The 18,086-nt window shown below is 37.8% G+C and overlaps 1 protein-coding gene across 8 annotated transcripts in view; it reads left to right on the top strand.

Annotated features, from left to right (window-relative positions):
* The window catches only part of CDON (cell adhesion associated, oncogene regulated), a 104,000-nt gene that overhangs the window by 32,625 nt on the left and 53,289 nt on the right, over positions 1 to 18,086 (top strand). For all 8 annotated transcript variants that reach the window (XM_074400825.1, XM_010334382.3, XM_074400831.1 and 5 more), the window contains 6 exons: positions 7,553 to 7,689; positions 9,559 to 9,831; positions 11,302 to 11,448; positions 12,572 to 12,715; positions 13,683 to 13,970; positions 15,578 to 15,847. In XM_074400825.1, the coding sequence (XP_074256926.1) occupies positions 7,614 to 7,689; positions 9,559 to 9,831; positions 11,302 to 11,448; positions 12,572 to 12,715; positions 13,683 to 13,970; positions 15,578 to 15,847 (1,198 nt within the window). In that variant the 5' untranslated portion in view covers positions 7,553 to 7,613. The remainder of the gene's footprint in view (positions 1 to 7,552; positions 7,690 to 9,558; positions 9,832 to 11,301; positions 11,449 to 12,571; positions 12,716 to 13,682; positions 13,971 to 15,577; positions 15,848 to 18,086) is intronic.

Genomic DNA, 18,086 nt, shown 5'->3' with positions numbered 1-18,086 from the left:
GAAGAACTATACTGATCTCAAAGCCAAGTTTTTGTTCACAGATTAATCAGTTATTTCCTAAGCATGAAAGAAAACTACAAGAAAGTTTGAGGTAGAAGGCTGGGGAGAGGAATGATTCAGAAAGACAGCCTTAATCGTCCTTATGAAAGCAAAGGCGTTGCTTCAAAAACAAAGTAATCAAATCTAGAAATTCAGGAAAGACTTTTCCCAAAGGATTATTCTGGCAGCATGTTGAAAAGGGGTTATAAAAGCAATAAGTTCACAACCTGAACAATAAGTTAAGTAAACGTTAGGAAAGTATTTCCTTTCTTATTCTAAGATGAGGTATATGTTTAGCTTCCCTCTGCCCACAGAAATGCTCTAAGCTTGGAAAGGCATATACAGTACAGCTTATATGACAGATTACCTTCTATGTGGATGTGGGAGAAAGGATTAAAGAAAGCCCTATAATTTAGGAAACAGCAGCTGTTGTTTAGTGGCATTTGGACTTTGGGAGCAGTACTCGTGCCATATGAGACTGGGGAGCCTCCAAAGGTTTTTATAGCATTGAGGAGCAAATTGTTTTGATTTGTAGGTGGTTTAATGGTTTTACTACTTGTAGCTGCTTTTTGTGTGTTTGTGTGTGTGCATGTTCTACAATCTTTTTCTCGAAAGGCTAGTACCAGGTGCTTTCCTGAGAGCAAAGCAACCACTAAGCATCTTCTCAGACAAAGCCACTCAGAATGTTAGTGAGAAGAATGGAATTATGTTGGCCACTAGCTTATATGAAGATATGAAGGAGATGGAAGAACTTTCTTGTGGTCATGTTAATTCCATCTGAGACCACTGGGTTCGATGAGCCTAACACTTCTGTTTCTCACAGAAGGAATCAAATTCAAAGTCTAACCCCTTCACTTATTTTATTACCTCTAGTAGATTAGTGAAATAGAGGTATATATATTTTATATGGACAAGAAAAGCAGTAGGAAAGGGAGAACATGGTTTTGAAATGAATGGCAATTTACTGTTTTGACTCTCAGCAAATATTCCCCTAAAGTTTCAGCAGTTTTTGGATACAAATTTATTTTGAGAAATATGTGTAATGAGTTAAAACCACACAGTGTAACAACAGTAATTCCTTATTCTGTATAGTAGATTGTGGGTAAAAAGCAGAGATTTTGTTGTCATTGGAAGTTCTCGGATTGACAAGTTTGATAAATATGGCCTGCAATGTCCATGCCTTTCATTCTTTTTCCAGTTACTTGTATGTAACTTTAGAATATTGTTTTTAAAAAATCCCTAATAGATTCAAGAACGAAAGTTGCTTTATGCTTTAGCAAGTATTTCAGTTAATTACTCAAAGTCATGATTTATAGCCATACTTTGCTTACCACAGTGTGGGGATCTAAACCATATGCTGGTGATGGGGAGTTACCTTTATGTGCTGATTTTGGTTGTGAGGGACAGGGTTGGCTACTGGGGCCCTCTCTTTGGAGCACAACTTGACAGTATGTATTAAGAGTCTTGAAAATGTTTGTACTCCCTGATTCAGTAATTCTACTCCTAAAAATGTCCTAAGGGCATAGTTAGAAGAGTGGTTTAAGATTTACGGGCAAAATATTCATAGCTATCTAGTATAGCAACAAAATACATATATACACACACATATAAAAATGTAGCCTAACTATCCAAAAGAGAATGGTTAAGTAAACTAAAATACAGGACATCCATACAATAGAGTGACTGCAGCTGTTAAGGGTCTTGTTTATGAAAAATTTTAATAAGGGCCAGAGGTGGTGGCTCATGCCTATAATCCTTAAATACACACACACACACACACACACACACACACACACACACTCACTTTGGGAGGCTAAGGCAGGTCGATCACTTGAGGCCAGGAGTTTGAGACCAGCCTGGCCAACGTGGCGAAACCCAGTCTCTACTAAAAATATAAAAATTTATCTGGTGTGGTGGCGTGCACCTGTAATTCCAGCTACTTGGGAGGCTGAGGCAGAGAGTTGCTTGAACCTGGGAGGCCGAGGCTGCAGTGAGCCGAGATCACGCCACTGTACTCCAGCCTGGGCAACAAAGCAAGATTCCATCTCAAAAAAATAAAAATAAACGAATTTTAATAAGGAATAATGATCATTAAATAATAAAGCATTTAAAGCTATAACATGTATGATCACAATTATGTAAAAATGGCATACCACATATATGAAAAAGATGAGAAGGCAGCATATCAAAATACTGATGTGTTATTATATTGAAGGTGTAAGTTTTTTTTTTCTGCCGAGTATTTGTAGAAACTTAGCAATTCTTTACTTCTAAAACCGACATATAAAATATGCAAAGAAAACTTGATTATTTTGTTTAAAATATCACCAGGCATTATTATTATTATTATTTTATTTATTTTTTTGAGACGGAGTTTCGCTCTTGTTACCCAGGCTGGAGTGCAATGGCGCGATCTCGGCTCACCGCAACCTCCGCCTCCTGGGTTCAGGCAATTCTCCTGCCTCATCCTCCTGAGTAGCTGGGATTACAGGCACGCGCCACCATGCCCAGCTAATTTTTTGTATTTTTAGTAGAGACGGGGTTTCACCATGTTGACCAGGATGGTCTCGATCTCTTGACCTCGTGATCCACCCACCTCGGCCTCCCAAAGTGCTGGGATTACAGGCTTGAGCCACCGTGCCCTGCACAGGCATTATTTTGACAGCATTGGAGTGCTTTAAAAAAATTCAAAATGAAAGAAACGTTGAATAAAAAAAAAAAATAAAAAAGGCAGTGTGATTTCAATCAGAACTCTATTCTCTCTGACATGTTTTAAATCACAATTCTGTTTTTAATTTTTACCTGAGGAGATTTGAATGTTATGTTCGCTAGAACGGAAGTGAAGCACCCTTGGTGTGGTAACGAGCCCATATGATGTGTGGTGTGCGTGGTATAAAGTGGGATGTTGTTCTTACCATGGATTTTTTTTCTCTGCTGGTTATTATTTTCAGATTGAAAGAAAAGGTAAGGAGGATGGAATAACAACTATGTAGAGGAAATTAGGGTCATTGTCTCCCTTGCCAAGGTCAATTTCTAGAGGTGAGAAAAATGACATACATGTTAAGGCCACTGACTTGTGAATAAGATGACAGAAACCTTGTTTAGTTATGGTAAACTTTGTCAAACAAAATTGTGTTTATTTGCCAGAGCAATGTAGGGGAACTTAAATACACATAAACACATGCACACGCACACACACTTGTGTGTATTTATGCACACACATATAAATACATTACTTATAAATTTGGTTTTCTAATAACTTAATAGTCATAACACTTATATTAAGGATTTATTTCCTGATATAGTACTTTTGAAAATGATGTAGCATTGAAAGATTTTCCAATAGTGCTAATGAGTATACTGTGATTTATACATATCTAACCTATGTGTAGTCAGTAATGTTTATTTGTGAGGTTGGGCCTGGCGTACTGTCGCTGGCTGTTGACTGTAATGTCAAGCTACCCGACTCCATAAAACAGCAGAATCCAACTCCTTGTTGTCATTATCACAGTTCTTTAACAAACGGAGCAGGCTTGCCTTGAATAAATATAAATCAAGCCAACACGTATTTAAATGCCTTTTATGGTCATAGGTTCTTTCCAACTTCCAAAATAAACTGAGAGCATTTAAAGAGTAACACAATAGAAAGATAGACTTAATAAAGAAGATTCCTGTGTGATAATATTTAGGTAGCTGTAATGAACTGGGAAACTTTCAAGGACAGCTATAAAGTAACTCAGTAGTTCATGCACTAGGGTTAAAGTTGACTCTGAAATTTGTTTCACTGCTTTTTAATAAATAAATAGTTGGAAGATTTGGCAAAAGGAAGAAACAATCCTTCTTGTCCTTGTTCTCTCAGGAAAATGTCCCCTGTTAACAAGTTATTTGAATGTTTACTTTGCTTTGACTGCTTTCCAGTGGTGTGTCAGTTCTTACCCTTGAACCAAGTGAGAATTCAAATAAACCAAAAAAGCTTTCACACAGCTGGACTCTTCTGCCGAAGAGTGGTGCCAATAGGCCCTCTCCCACTTTTTAAAAGAAGTCAGCAAGAAAAAACTGGAAAAGCAGATTCATAACCTGATACCCATGAGCTAGAGAAACTTGAGTTTGGATGTTTTAGATTTTGGAGTACTTGGCATAGAGAAAGTGAGCAGATTCTGGGGGATACTATTTGATTTATTAAAAACTATACTTAACGTACTCTCCTTTGTATTATTATCTAATTTTATTAATGGTTGGTATTAACCTTTCTTTGCATAAATGAAAATGCATATAAAAGTTTCATTTATAAATGTCATTAATGTAGCACTGTCATTAGATTTTTTTTGTATTCAGTGGTCATAAGTCCAGTGTCTAGCTCTGGCTAAGCAGGAACATGGGGCAGGATTTGCAGATACAGTAGCCTAGTCTGGCATAGTGCCTGGCATATAGTAGGCACTTACTGAATTTTTTGTTGATTTTTAAAATTACATATATGAAATGAATAAATGAGTGAAGGAATAAACGATATAGCTAGAATATACTAAATTCAGATGAGATGGCAGTTCTCATTAAACACTACTCTTTAAGATACTTCTTAGAATTGCATTATATTAATATAATCCTTTCCTTTTAAGAAACATTTTTGAAATACCTACTCTCTGCTATGCAAAGCTAAATATGATGTCATTCTTGCCTTCAAAGAGGTCATAGCTGTGTCACCAGATGAGTTATATAAGAGAGTATTGAGTGCAGTCAATACACATGTCCAAGGTATAGAGGTAGCACAGAAGAGAAAGAATTGGCCGTATCTAGAGAATGGCATGGACATTTTTGATTTTACTGGTTTTATTTATTTATCTTTTATCTTGTCCATCTCTCCTACTTGAATATCTGGCATACATTTTTGTCTGTGTTACTTATTTTTATATATACGTTTCAAACTGCTCAATCCCCACTTCCTAGGATAGTCTTAGCATATGATAAGCATTCAGTAAGTGTTTGTGGCATGACTGATTTTTGATAGAAATAGCAAACTACCTCCAAAAAGTATGAACTGATTTTGTTTCCACCAGCAATATAGGATAATGATTTTTACCCACATTCTTGCCAGTGGTGGGTTGCGTGAAACTTTTTTAGTTTTACCAAATGTGCTGTACTATCTCTATAGTAAAACACAAACACACACCACAAACAAACCATTCCTTGACTACCATTTGTCTTCAGCAATTCTCTTGTTTTTTTGCTGCCCTTGTATAGCAAAACCCTGGAAGAAAGTGTCTGCCTGCTTTCCGTTTCCTTTCTTCCCTTTCTGTTCTGAACCCACCATCATGCTTTTTTCTTCTTTCTACTGAAACCACTCTTGTCAATATCACCAGTGACCTTCAGTAGGCCTTTCTGATAGTGTCTCATCTTACTCTGCTTCTCATCAGTGTTTCTTCTGAAAATATTTCTTTAAAATTTTTTAAAAATCTTTTATTTATTTATTTATTTTGAGACAGAGCCTGGTTCTGTTGCCCAGCCTGGAGTGCAGTGGCACACTGTGGGCTCATTGCAACCTCCACCTTCTGGGTTCAGGCGATTCTCCTACCTCAGCCTCCCAAGCAGCTGGGATTATAGGCGCGTGCTACCACATCCAGCTAATTTTTTTTTTTTTTTTTTTTTTTTGTAGAAACAGGATTTCATCATGTTGGCCAGGCTGGTTTTGAACTCCTGACCTCAAGTGATCCACCTGCCTCAGCTTCCCAAAGTGCTGGGCTTACCGATGTGAGCCACCATGCCCAGCCTGGAAATATTGCTTCTGTTCTCCCTGGACAAATAGATTTCTTTCTATTTCATCGACTACTTCTGCTGAGTATCCTTGGCTACTTCCAGTCTCAAAGGTTGGAGTATTCCAAAGCTCTTCTGTTCTATCTCTTCTCTTCTCCTCCTCTCCTCGGTCCTCTAAACATATTTTCCTTAGAGAGAGCTCATCTCGTGCCAAGGCATTCGTACGTTTAACATCTACATTTTCCATATCTGATTTCTTCATACAGCTCCACATTCATACATGCCACTGTTGACAGTAGTATTTGGATGTCTAATAGATTGCTCAAACTTACCTTGGCCAAAACAGAACCAGTGGTGAACGCTTTCTTCTGTCTCTCCTTCTCTAGTCTTCCCTATTTCAGTCAACAGGGCTATTATTTAATTTTTTTGTCATCAAAACCCAAGAGTTATCCTTCACATGTCTCTATCCCACAGAATATCCAAGCCTTTGGCAAATCCTATTGGGTTTACCTTTATAATATATTCTGAATCCAAATACTTTTTACCACCTCCGCGTTGACTCACTGCACTAACCACTGTGTCCTCATCTGTCTCCGGGGTGATTACAGTATGTCCTGCTTGGTCTCTCTTTTCCATTTCAGTCTACTCTTCACCAGCCAATGATTTCTTTCTTTCTTTCTTTTTTTTTTTTTGGTTGGGAGGAGACGGAGGCTTGCTGTGTCTCCCAGGCTGGAGTGTGTGGTGTGATCTTGGCTCACTGCAACCTCCACCTCCCAGGTCCAAGAGATTCTACTGCCTCAGCCTCCCAAGTAGCTGAGATTATAGGCCTGTGCCACCACACCTGTCTAATTTTTGTATATTTAGTAGAGATGGGGTTCCACTGTGTTAGCCAGGATGGTCTTGATCTCCTGACCTCGTGATCAGCCCACGTTGGCCTCCCAAAGTGCTGGGATTCCAGGCGTGAGCCACTGTGTCTGGCCAAGTGATCTTTTAAAAGCATAAATAAAATTACATCATTCTCCTTCTCTGTGGTCTCCAAGGGTTTGCTCTTGCCTTTAGAATAAATCCCACAATATTTACTGTGGTCTTCAAAGCTGGATGTGATCTGGCCCAGCCTTCCTCTCTGGCTTCATCCATTACTGTCCTTTTTTTGGCTTATCTCTCTCTCATAATAGTGACAATCCCAATCCCAACACAGTCCTGACCTTGATATTCTTTGTGCTTGACCAATCCATGAGCCAGGAGTCCTCCATCTGAAGAAAGGGACGAAAACCAGTAGGACTTATCTCACAGGGTTGTTGTGAAGATTAAAGTCATATATTAAAGCACTAAGATGGTGTCTGGCACATAGTAAATAAATATTACATAAGTGGTAGCCATTATTCTGTTGTTTTCCTTACAGTTGCTATTTTGGGGGATATGGAGGAGAATACATGTTGGTTTCATTGAGTTTTATATGTATGTGAGATGTGTAAATAGAAATGCATTATAGGCAGTTGAATGTATTCATTTGGAGTGATTCATTCTGTGTAGTAAGAGGTATCCTAGTACCTTGGAAGAATGAGCAAAACTTCTAGCTCTAGTGTCTAGAGATCAGCTTGTGAATTGGGAAGATCTGGATCTTTAGGTGCCTAGTATTTGACATACTCTACACAGAGCTTTCAAAATAGATGGCAGCTGTCATGCTCACAGCTCCAGCTGCTCAGATGAAAGATTTTAATGGTTTACATTTTTTTTTCATTTTTCGTTTTTAATGTTTTTTTAGTGAACCACGGCCTAGGTTTTGCTCTGGAAGCCTGTCCTGCCTGCTTCTGTAATCTGGCGCTATGCATCCGGATCTTGGACCCTTATGTACACTGCTGTATGTTACACTTACAATTCTGTGCTCTTCTGTGAGTTCAGGTAAGAGTAGAATTGCGGGGTGGGGTGGTTTGGCCTTTACTCGTCTTACTTCTGTAAAAAATAAATTTGTACTTCAATGCTTGGTGGTAATGGTGGTATCTAAAGATGTTTCTAAGATCGGTTTGACCAATGACATGATTTAAAAACCTGATAAATTAAGCAATTTAAGGATCTCTTAGTAGTGCTTTGGGCATTCGCAGTCCTTCCTGTCCCTTGTAATTTATTCCTTTTGTTTTCCAAAAAAAAAAATGCATATTTTCCAATCATACTTTTTTCAATAAGGAGATATGTTACTACTTTCTGAATTTGGAAAGAGCAGAAATAAAATGCTGACTACATGTACCAAAGAGAAGTTTTAGAATCAGCACGATGCTATGTTCAACTGGGAGTGAGAGAACGTGGTTCAATTCTCAGGTCTGCCGCTTTCTCTTATGACCTTGCCTAATTTATTGTCTACCTCTTTGGGTTACTGAAAAGCATAAATGTGTTTGTTGTTAAATATGTATGTAAGCCCCATGCCTACTCATGGCTCATATGCGTTTCTTTTTATTTGAGGCTTATGTAAAGGTGAATATGTAAGTATATACAAATACAGTGATGTTTATTCATTGAGTACTATTTATTTTTAATATCTGCTAAAAATACTGTATAGCTGTATTAGATTTGGTAAGGAAAAAATTGATTTTGTGGTTTTATTTCTGTTTTGCTAAACAACAAACCCAGATTCAGGCAATAAATATACTTCCCCTAATCTTCATTTCTGATTAAATATTCCATAGAAGTAGATTCAGCAATTTATTGACTTTTTTTCTTTTAAGTATTTTTATTCCACCAAATTAACAAATATTTCTTCCCCCTTCTCACTTTTGGGTTGGAACAGAAGGATCTGCATGGATACTTTAGTGCAAGAACACCCCTGCCTTCCTAAGTTCTGGGAGTAATAGAAATAACATACAAAACAATTTCAAATGCCAGATAAAAATACTAAGCCTTATATTTAAGAAAGGATAGCCTTTTTATTTCAGTTATGGCTTCTTAACTTTCTATGTCTGTTTTCTTAAAGCTTAAACATTATTTTATATTGAAGGGAAGTAGTAAGGAAATACCGTAGTCTTAATTTGTAGAATAACTTGCTGTCATAAATTGAATCCTGTTGGTAAAATAGGGGATAATTCTTGTTATTTGGAAAGTCATCTTCACTTTTTCAGGTTCTTAACTTCCAATTCTTCCAAGTCACTTTATTGAAAGAGTAGTTTACTATTTTCTTCTTTCTTTTTTTTTTTTTTTTTGAGACAGGGTCCCCCTCTGTCACCCAGGTCATAGTGCACTGGTGAAGTCACAGCTCACTGCAGCCTCCACCACCTTGGCTCAAGCAGTCCTGCCACCTCAGCTTCTGGAGTAGTTAGAGCTACAGGCATACACCACCACGTTGGCTAATTTTTGTATTTTTTGTAGAGAAGGGTTTTGCCATGTTGCCCAGGTTGGTCTTGAACTCCTGAGCTCAAGGATTCACCTGCTTTGGCCTCCCAAAATGCTGGTATTATAGGCAGGAGCCCTGGGGCCCAGCCTGCACTTTGTTACTTCTTATTAATAGGATTGGTATTGTATCTGATTATATCATCAGCATTCTTGTCTTTTGTGACCTAAGTCCTAGGCCAGCATGATGCCCTTTTTTACTTCTAATAAATAGGCTTATAAGAATTTTGCTGGAACTTTTGCAACCATCTCAAGAACTGTAACGTATATAAAATAAGAGATTGCCTTTAGTTATAAAGATTCAGATGAAATGTGTTTAATGGCATCTTCTTTCTCTCTCATCTTATCTCCCCTGCTTTCTTTGCATATGGGGAATATTATATTCCCTTATAGACTTGGCACCTTATTTTACTTCTGAGCCACTCTCTGCCATCCAGAAACTTGGTGGACCTGTCGTACTACATTGTTCTGCTAAACCTGTGACCACTCATATCTCATGGTTGCATAATGGAAAAAAATTGGATGGAAATATGGAACATCTTAAGATTCATCAGGGGACTTTGACAATTCCTTCTCTTAACTCCTCCCTTTTGGGTCACTACCAGTGCCTGGCCAACAATAGCATCGGTGCTGTTGTGAGTGGCCCAGCAACAGTATCTGCGGCAGGTGAGTTTAATTGTGTCCCTCTTATGTGTGGGTTTTCTTGAAATTACTGTTAGTGCTTGCGTTTCTGAAGAAGGGAAAGGCTTTGGTTTAAGGCACATGGGAGTTCCTATCTCAGCCTTGACTCTTGCTGTGAGGATAAGTTGGGGAAGTGCACTTAGACCTCTGCAAGCATAGCCTAATGTAATTGGTAACAGTGATATGGAAATGATTTTTTTAAAGTGACACGGGACAGTTTTTTTTTTCTCTAATCTCTGCAGCTTTTCCAGGGAAGGACACTTTTCTAATATGAATTCTAAACTATTTCTTTATGAGTACTTGGAAGTCCATAATATCAGTAACAACAAAAGCCTTTGTCTACTCTGACACTTAGTTATTTCCTGGAGTCCTTTGTCTTTCTTTCACATCTAATTGTTTTATTTGCCTTGATTACTGAGTGATTTTAATTTATTTAATTGAAACCGTGGTTAAAAATCAGAAAAAACATTAACTGTAAAGAAAGGAATGTTGAATATTGAACTTACAGAAAATCTGGAATGCATGGTTTTTCTTAGTAAGTTTGAGCCATCTGCCTTTCAAACGGTGATGGCTTCCAGTAATGGAAAACGTCTTTGTAAGGGCACCCCTATTTACAGAACAAATCTGGATTCCCCAGGAGTAGTGAGTTTGTCATAACTGAGAAGAGTAAATGTTTTTATAGAGCTGTGACCCATGGACAGCTTGTAAGACATACACTGGAAAGCTGAATTCCTTGTGGCAGGGTGCTGAGTGCTTTGAGTACTGGAGATCATAAAGAGATCTTCCCCGCAGGCTCCATCCGTAGTGAACTAAAACTGGGAGGAGTTGAGACCGAGTTAGTAGATTCATATAATCTAAATGACATCCTACCTTGTTTTTTTGATGTCCTGTGTTCATTCCAGAAATCATTTTATTGCAGTGTGAATAGCTACAAACAGATTAAAGGATCCATAGGGAAAGTGAGTTTTGATGAGGCACTGGGTTGAAAAGGACTGATCTTGATCAAATGGGAATAATAATGTTTTATAGTTCTACATGTCTTAGGAGTAGTTTGTATTTATTCTAGTTCCCTAGAAGCATTGACCTATGAAAAAGGGTTGCATGACTTAAGTCTTATCCTTCAACCATGCACCTTTGCCCCAGCCGCTTCTTTCTTTCTTTCTTTTTTTTTTTTTTATGGAGACAAGGTCTCACTCTGTTACCCAGGCTGGAGTGCAGTGGTGCAATCTTGACTCATTGCAGCCTTAGTCTCCCGGGCTCAAGCAATCCTTCCACCTCAGCCTCCTGAGTGGCTTACCCCAACTGCTTTCTGAGATGAAAAGATCATGCAGCCCTCTGGACTGGAGTCAGCTGCCACAAAAGACTGTGCTGCAGATGTTGTTTCTTATTTTTAAACTTCCTTTGGGAAAAAAATTCAAATTTGCATTTATTTATTTGTTTTCTTACTTATTTCAGTTCTTGGTGATTTTGATTCATCCACAAAGCATGTTATTACAGCAGAAGAAAAAAGTGCTGGTTTCATTGGCTGCAGGGTACCAGAGAGCAACCCCAAAGCTGAGGTGCGCTATAAAATCCGGGGAAAATGGCTGAAACATTCCACAGGTGAGACCTTTTGTGAAAAGCCGGTGGCACACACAGAACAAATGTTCATTAAATAACCTGCCCCTAAGCTCCGTATGCTAGGGATGAACTGCGGATACCAGAAGGCGTAAGTGGAGAGGACTAAAATAAAACGTTACAATATACAAATAATTACGGCCCCATACCCTGAGGGCTCACTCCCTCAGTTCCTTCGGACCCGATCAGCTTTCACTTCCTTGGAAAAGACCCTCCTCGTGGTTCTGTCTAAAATGATATACCTGGTGCTCTCTGTCCCCTTTATTTAGTTTTGCTTTTCTTCATTGAATTGATCACACCTGATACAGTGTTATTCATGTTTTTGTTAGTTTATTATTGTATGTCTTTTTCTCTGACCTCCCCATACTTCCTTACTGGAATGCCGGCTGCATGTGTGCAGGGCTTTCATCTGCTCTCCTCCTTGCCGTAGCACTTGTGCCTGGCCATTGTTGGCAGAAAGTAGCCTCTGAATATGTTTTTGTGGGGAAAAGAAATGAATGACTAGGCAATGCAGGAACACTGTGACCAGTGCTATAGGTAGAGGTTTGCCAAAGTCGAAGCCTGTTTCCTGTGCTTTGAGATTCACCGTTGTTAAAACGCTTCTGCTGGGTTTGATTTGCTATGCTCGTTGTATTGACTTTTTTTTTTTCTATTCTGCCTTGACTTTCCCTTTCCTTCATTTAATAAATTTTCCTTGATTGCCGCTTTGCTGCTAATCTCATGTCTAAACTTAGCTGCTGGATCACGCCTATAATCCTAGCACTTTGGGAGGCTGAAGCAGGAAGGTCACTTGAAGCCAGGAGTTCAAGACTAGCCTGGGCAATATAGTGAGACCCCATCTCTACAAAATATTTAAAAATTAATGGGGTGTGGTGGCACGCACCTGTAGTCTCAGCTACTGGGGAGGTGGATCGCTTGAGTCCAGGATTATAGGCTGTAGCAAGCCGTACCTATGCTACTGTACTCCAGTGTGGGTGACAGAGTGAGACCCCATTTCTAAAATAAAATAAGATAGAATAAACACAATGATCAAACTTTGTGAGTTTTAGTTGTGCTGTGGTGTCCTTCATAAAGGGAGAGGCCTAACTGCACTCCCTTCCTTCCTCAGAGAATTACTTAATCCTTCCATCAGGAAATCTTCAGATTTTGAATGTATCCTTAGAGGACAAGGGATCATACAAATGTGCAGCTTATAATCCTGTCACACATGAATTAAAAGTTGAACCTATTGGCCGAAAGCTCCTTGTGAGTCGTAAGTATTTGGGACAATAATGGTAACTGGAAGAAGAAGAGTCCTCATAAAAAGTTGGGCAATGATAGTTCATTTTTTTTCAAATCCTATTTGTTTATCATAAAAAGTCTTACCAAAAAAGTAAATACAGGCCGGGTGTGGTGGCTCATGCCTGTAATCTCAGCACTTTGGGAGGCTGAGGTGGGTGGATCACCTGAGGTCAGGAGTTTGAGACCCAGCCTGACCAACATGGCAAAACCTCGTCTCTACTAAAAATACAAAAAGTAGCCAGACATGGTGGTGCGCACCTGTAATCCCAGCTACTCAGGAGGCTGAGGCAGGAGAATTGCTCATGCAGTGAGCTGAGATCACACCACTGCACTCCAGCCTGGGTGACAGAGTGAGACTCTGTCTCAAAAAAAAGTAAATACATTAATGCATTATAGAAGAGTACTGTACATGCTTTAAAAATGTAACTTACAGGGGGGAATTTTGAATTTTGGCCAAGGTGACAGAGTGAATACATGTGGAGAATGTTGCCCTTTGCTCAAACAAGAAGAAATAAAGGAGATACAACTTTACAGTAGTGGTAATTAAATTGGTGTCTGTGAATTTTGGGGGAAAAAAGAGATATGTCTGTTCTCTTTCTTTCAGATATAATGAAAATCACTGTTGATTTTTAGGTTATGGCAGTTGGGTTGAGGTAGCACCAATAGTCAGGGTACAATAAAGATATGGCTTCTGAACGTGTTGGGAATTCTGCATTTTCAAACTCCCAGTTCAGAATTAGCCCTAAAGGACCACAAAACATTTTAATCCTCAACTAAAAAGGATTTAACTGCCAAATAGGACCTTGTAGTATTAAGAATAAGTGGGAAAATGGTGATGCCCACAGCTTTGTTAGACATTGTTCTGTCTAATGTCTTGCTAAGCAAGACATTAGAAGTGAATACTTACTAATCATCTCTCATCTCCTTTCCTTTTCCAGATCCTTCTTCAGATGATTTTCACATTCTTCACCCCACCCGTTCACAGGCATTAGCTGTTCTTTCTCGTAGCCCCGTAACCTTGGAGTGTGTGGTGAGTGGGGTCCCGGCTCCTCAAGTGTATTGGCTAAAGGATGGGCAGGACATTGCACCAGGAACCAACTGGAGAAGGTTGTATTCTCATCTTGCCACAGACAGCATTGACCCAGTGGACTCCGGAAACTATTCCTGCATGGTGGAAAACAAGTCTGGACATGTGAAATATGTGACTTACATGGTTAATGTACTTGGTAAGAAGTTAGTTTTTATTTTTTTTCAAATGAAGCCATTTTTCTGGACTAACTGAATGTGAAGGAAAGATCTATTTGTGAAATTGAAATAGGGAATATCTAGAAATATCTATACCCTAGCCAGAACAAGTTTCATTTTTAGAATGGACTGCTGAATTAGGCCTTTTTCTGGGTGGCATAGAGCATTTTGCATGGAATGTTGTTGAAACCGCACTCCCAACCTAGTTATGTAATACAGAGATTGTTCTCCCTTCTTCATAACATGGAGGAAAAAACTGGAAATCAGGAGAATGAAAGAATGTAGCCTGTGTCTGTGTGTAGAATCCAGTAGTAGTAACTAAGAGTACTGATTAGAAAATGTTGGGCCAGGGCGGAAGCTCACACCTATAACCTCAGCACTTTGGGAGGCTGAGGAGGGTGGAATACTTGAGCCTAGGAGTTTGAGAACATCTTGGGCAACATGGCGAAACTCCATCTCTACCAAAAATACAAAAATTAGCCGGGTATGGTGGCACAGGCTTGTAGTCTTAGCTACTTGGGAGGCTGAGGTGGGAGGGTAGTTTGAACCTGGGAGGTGGAGGTTGCAGTGAGCTGAGGTCACGCCATCACACTCTAGTCTGGGTGACACAGCCAGACCCTGTCTCAAAAAAGAAAATGTCATCTCAAAAAGAAATCAGTCTATTTAATTTAATTTTCTTTTTCTGGATGCTTTTACCAGTGCCTGGGTGATAACATTGCATTACTTCCAGCCACGTTTCTATATATACTTTATTTCAAAGCTATTCCTTTCTTTCTAACCAGCTACCTAACTCACTGTCGTGTAGCCACAGAAAATATTTTCCTTTATTGAAACAGATTTTCATGGAAAAAAATAGGTGGAAAGTGTTTTAATAGTGAATAAAATTTTTGTAAACCCTTTGCATGTATTTATAATATTTATAACCATGGCCTGCTATAGGTTGACATCACTGGAATTAACGTAAGTGTATGACAAGAGGGCTTTGGAATTCAGTGATTAGGACTGGATTAATACACATAATTTAGACATGTTCTACAAATTCTCATAAATGATTTACTTTTTCTTGGTAATAAGTGACTTTAAGGATCCCTAAAGGAAGTTTTTTTGTTTTTTTTTTTTTTTTTTTTTTTTTTTTTGGTTTTGCCTGTTATACATCTAATCTTAAAGTTGAATTGACTCTAAAAATAATTTAACCTCTGAATAAACATTCTTCTGTTTGGCTCCTGTTTGGTGTGAAATCCAGGGATATCGTTACTTTATTTCAAACTAATCACCTGAAATAAATGCTAAGAGAAGCCCAGGATTAGAAATGATTTGTATATATGTGTATAATCATATGTTGTGGGGAGTTAAGTGGTTGGAGTCAGCTATGAAAGGAGACTATATCTTATTAGTAACATATGGTTTATACTATTAGTGGAACATTTCTATTTTTTTTTTCTTGATTGCCACAGCAGACAGAAGAATGTGGATAAACAATGTAACTTTGTTTCAGCTGGTTATTGGTAGAGAGATTCTTATGACTTGAGTGATAATTTAAGAAGTACATTTTGAGGGCTAGAGTTTAATTTGTGTGTTTTATTTTCAGAACATGCTTCTATTTCTAAAGGACTACAGGATCAGATAGTGTCTCTGGGTGCCACAGTCCACTTTGCCTGTGATGTTCGTGGGAACCCAGCCCCCAACTGTACCTGGTTTCACAATGCACAGCCTATTCATCCTTCGGCACGGCATCTAACTGCAGGAAATGGACTGAAAATCAGTGGGGTTACTGTGGAAGATGCTGGGATGTATCAGTGTGTAGCAGATAATGGGATCGGATTTATGCAGTCTACTGGAAGACTTGAAATTGAAAATGGTAGGCTTTTAGGTCATGCAGTCGTAAGAAATTTTACTTTACAGATGGGCTTTTGTTGTGTTGAAAAATGAAAAAGGTGGCTCACGCCTGTAATCCCAGCACTTTGGGAGGCTGAGGTGGGTGGATCATGAGGTTAGGAGTTCAAGACCAGCCTGATGAAACCCTGTCTCTAAAAAATAAAGATAAATAAATAAAAGAAAAATGAAACTATTTTTTACTAAAAGAAAATAACCCTAGCACTGTACAAGAATGTTGTTCATTTTCCACTTTCCTTGCTAGGGACAGGTAGGCATATCTATGAAGAAGCAATCTTATTTAATCAAGCTGATTAAAAAAATTTTTTAAAAAGTTTTCAACAGGTTCTACGTACTTTAAAAATGTATATGGTACAATCTCTCTCTTACTCTTGTTCCCTAGGCAGTCAGTTCCCCTCTTTAGAAGTGATTGTTTTGTCAGTTTCTTGAGCATCCTTGTATGTAGTACACATACAAATGGTTCACACGTGATAGTGTGTGTGTGCATTTTATAACAGTATCTGTTTGTTTTTGTTTTACCTAAATGGTAGTAGCATTCTTTACCATAAATTTTTTACTTAACATCTTGGGATATCTTCTCATATGGCGCATAAAAAGTATTTTCATTCCATTTTAAAAAATTCCTGCTTAGTAGTCCATTGTATAGTTGTAACAATTTGACCTAGTACCTTATTGATGGTCGTTTTCAATCTTTTGCTATTACAAATAGTTCTGTAATGAACACCCTTCTACAAAGATTATTTTGCACATGTGAGTATTTGTAAAAGAAATTCCTAAAAATCAACTTGCATAATAAAACCATATCTGTGTTGGTAATTTTGTTAGATATTGCTGAATCACTCTCTATAATCGTTACAATATACATTCCCACCAGCAATACATAAATCTCCGTGTTTCATCAGGCTCTCACCAACATGGGGCGTTGTCAGTTTTTAAAATCTTTGCCAATCTGATAGGTTAAAAAAAAAAAAAAGAACCTTTTAATCTATATTTCTTTCATTACAGGGAAAGTTGGGCATCTTTTTATGTTTTTGAACCACTTAAATTTGCATTTCTGTGTATTGGCTCTTCTTTGTCTTTTGCTTATTGAAAAAATTAGTTTGTTGATCTTTTTTCTTCTTGATCTATTAGGGAAATCAATTGTTTATGATATGAGTTATAAATATTTTAAATTTCAGATAATCAGTATAATACGAACCAAATTTTCTGACATTAGTATAATTTATTTAGAAGTTAATAATGAAAGCATAATTTTTAAAAATTGGCATGTATTTGGACATTTAAAATTATACTTCTCAATACTTGGATAAAAAAGTAAATCAATAATAGAAATTTAAAATACTTTGAACTGGATAATAATGAAAATGCCACTGATCAGCTTTGTAAGAGACAGCCAGAATGGAATTTAAAAGGAAATTTACAGCCTTCTGTGGCTGTGAAAGAAAATTAGTAAGACTGAACACTACTGAGTGACATAAAAGGATAACAGAATAGATTCAAAGAAAGAAAAAGAGATCATAAAAATTAGGGCAGAAATTAATTAATTAGAAAACAAAGGTAAAATAGGATCAATAAAGATAGATGTTGGCCCTTTGTAAAGTCTAATAAAATGGACATATCTTTGGGGATAATGATCCGAAGAAAATAAAGGAGGTACAAATAACATTAGGAATAAAAGGGGACTATAAATACAAGTCTTACAGCAATTAAAGATAAGATTATGTTAAATTTTATGATAAAAATTTATAATAAAGACAAATGGACAAATTCTGAGGAAAAACATAACTTAGCAATGCTGACTGAAAATAAATAAACTTGAATAGTCCTACACCTATGAAAGAAGTTGAATTAGGAGTTAAAAATCTTCCCACAAAGAAAATATGAGGCCAGATGGTTTTATGGAGGTTCTACCAAACTTTGAAGTAATAGACCATTCCAAATCCTATGCCGACTGTTTCAGAGAAGAGGAAAAGATGGAAACTCTCCAGCCTTGATTCCAGACTCACAGTAAGATGGTGCAAGAAAGGAAAATCAAAGGCCAATCTGATTTATGAACATCGGTATAAAAACCCTAAATAATATATTAGCAAGCCAGGGCGGTGTAAAAAAGAAAATACATTATGACTAAACAGCTATCCCAGGAATCCACTTGAAAATTTAGAGTTTCATTCACCCCGTTTATTGAATAAAGGAGGAAAACAATA

Source organism: Saimiri boliviensis, chromosome 6 (assembly GCF_048565385.1).
Source record: "Saimiri boliviensis isolate mSaiBol1 chromosome 6, mSaiBol1.pri, whole genome shotgun sequence".
NCBI classification, from domain to species: domain Eukaryota; kingdom Metazoa; phylum Chordata; class Mammalia; order Primates; family Cebidae; genus Saimiri; species Saimiri boliviensis.
This window is presented reverse-complemented; position numbering and strand designations above follow the sequence as displayed.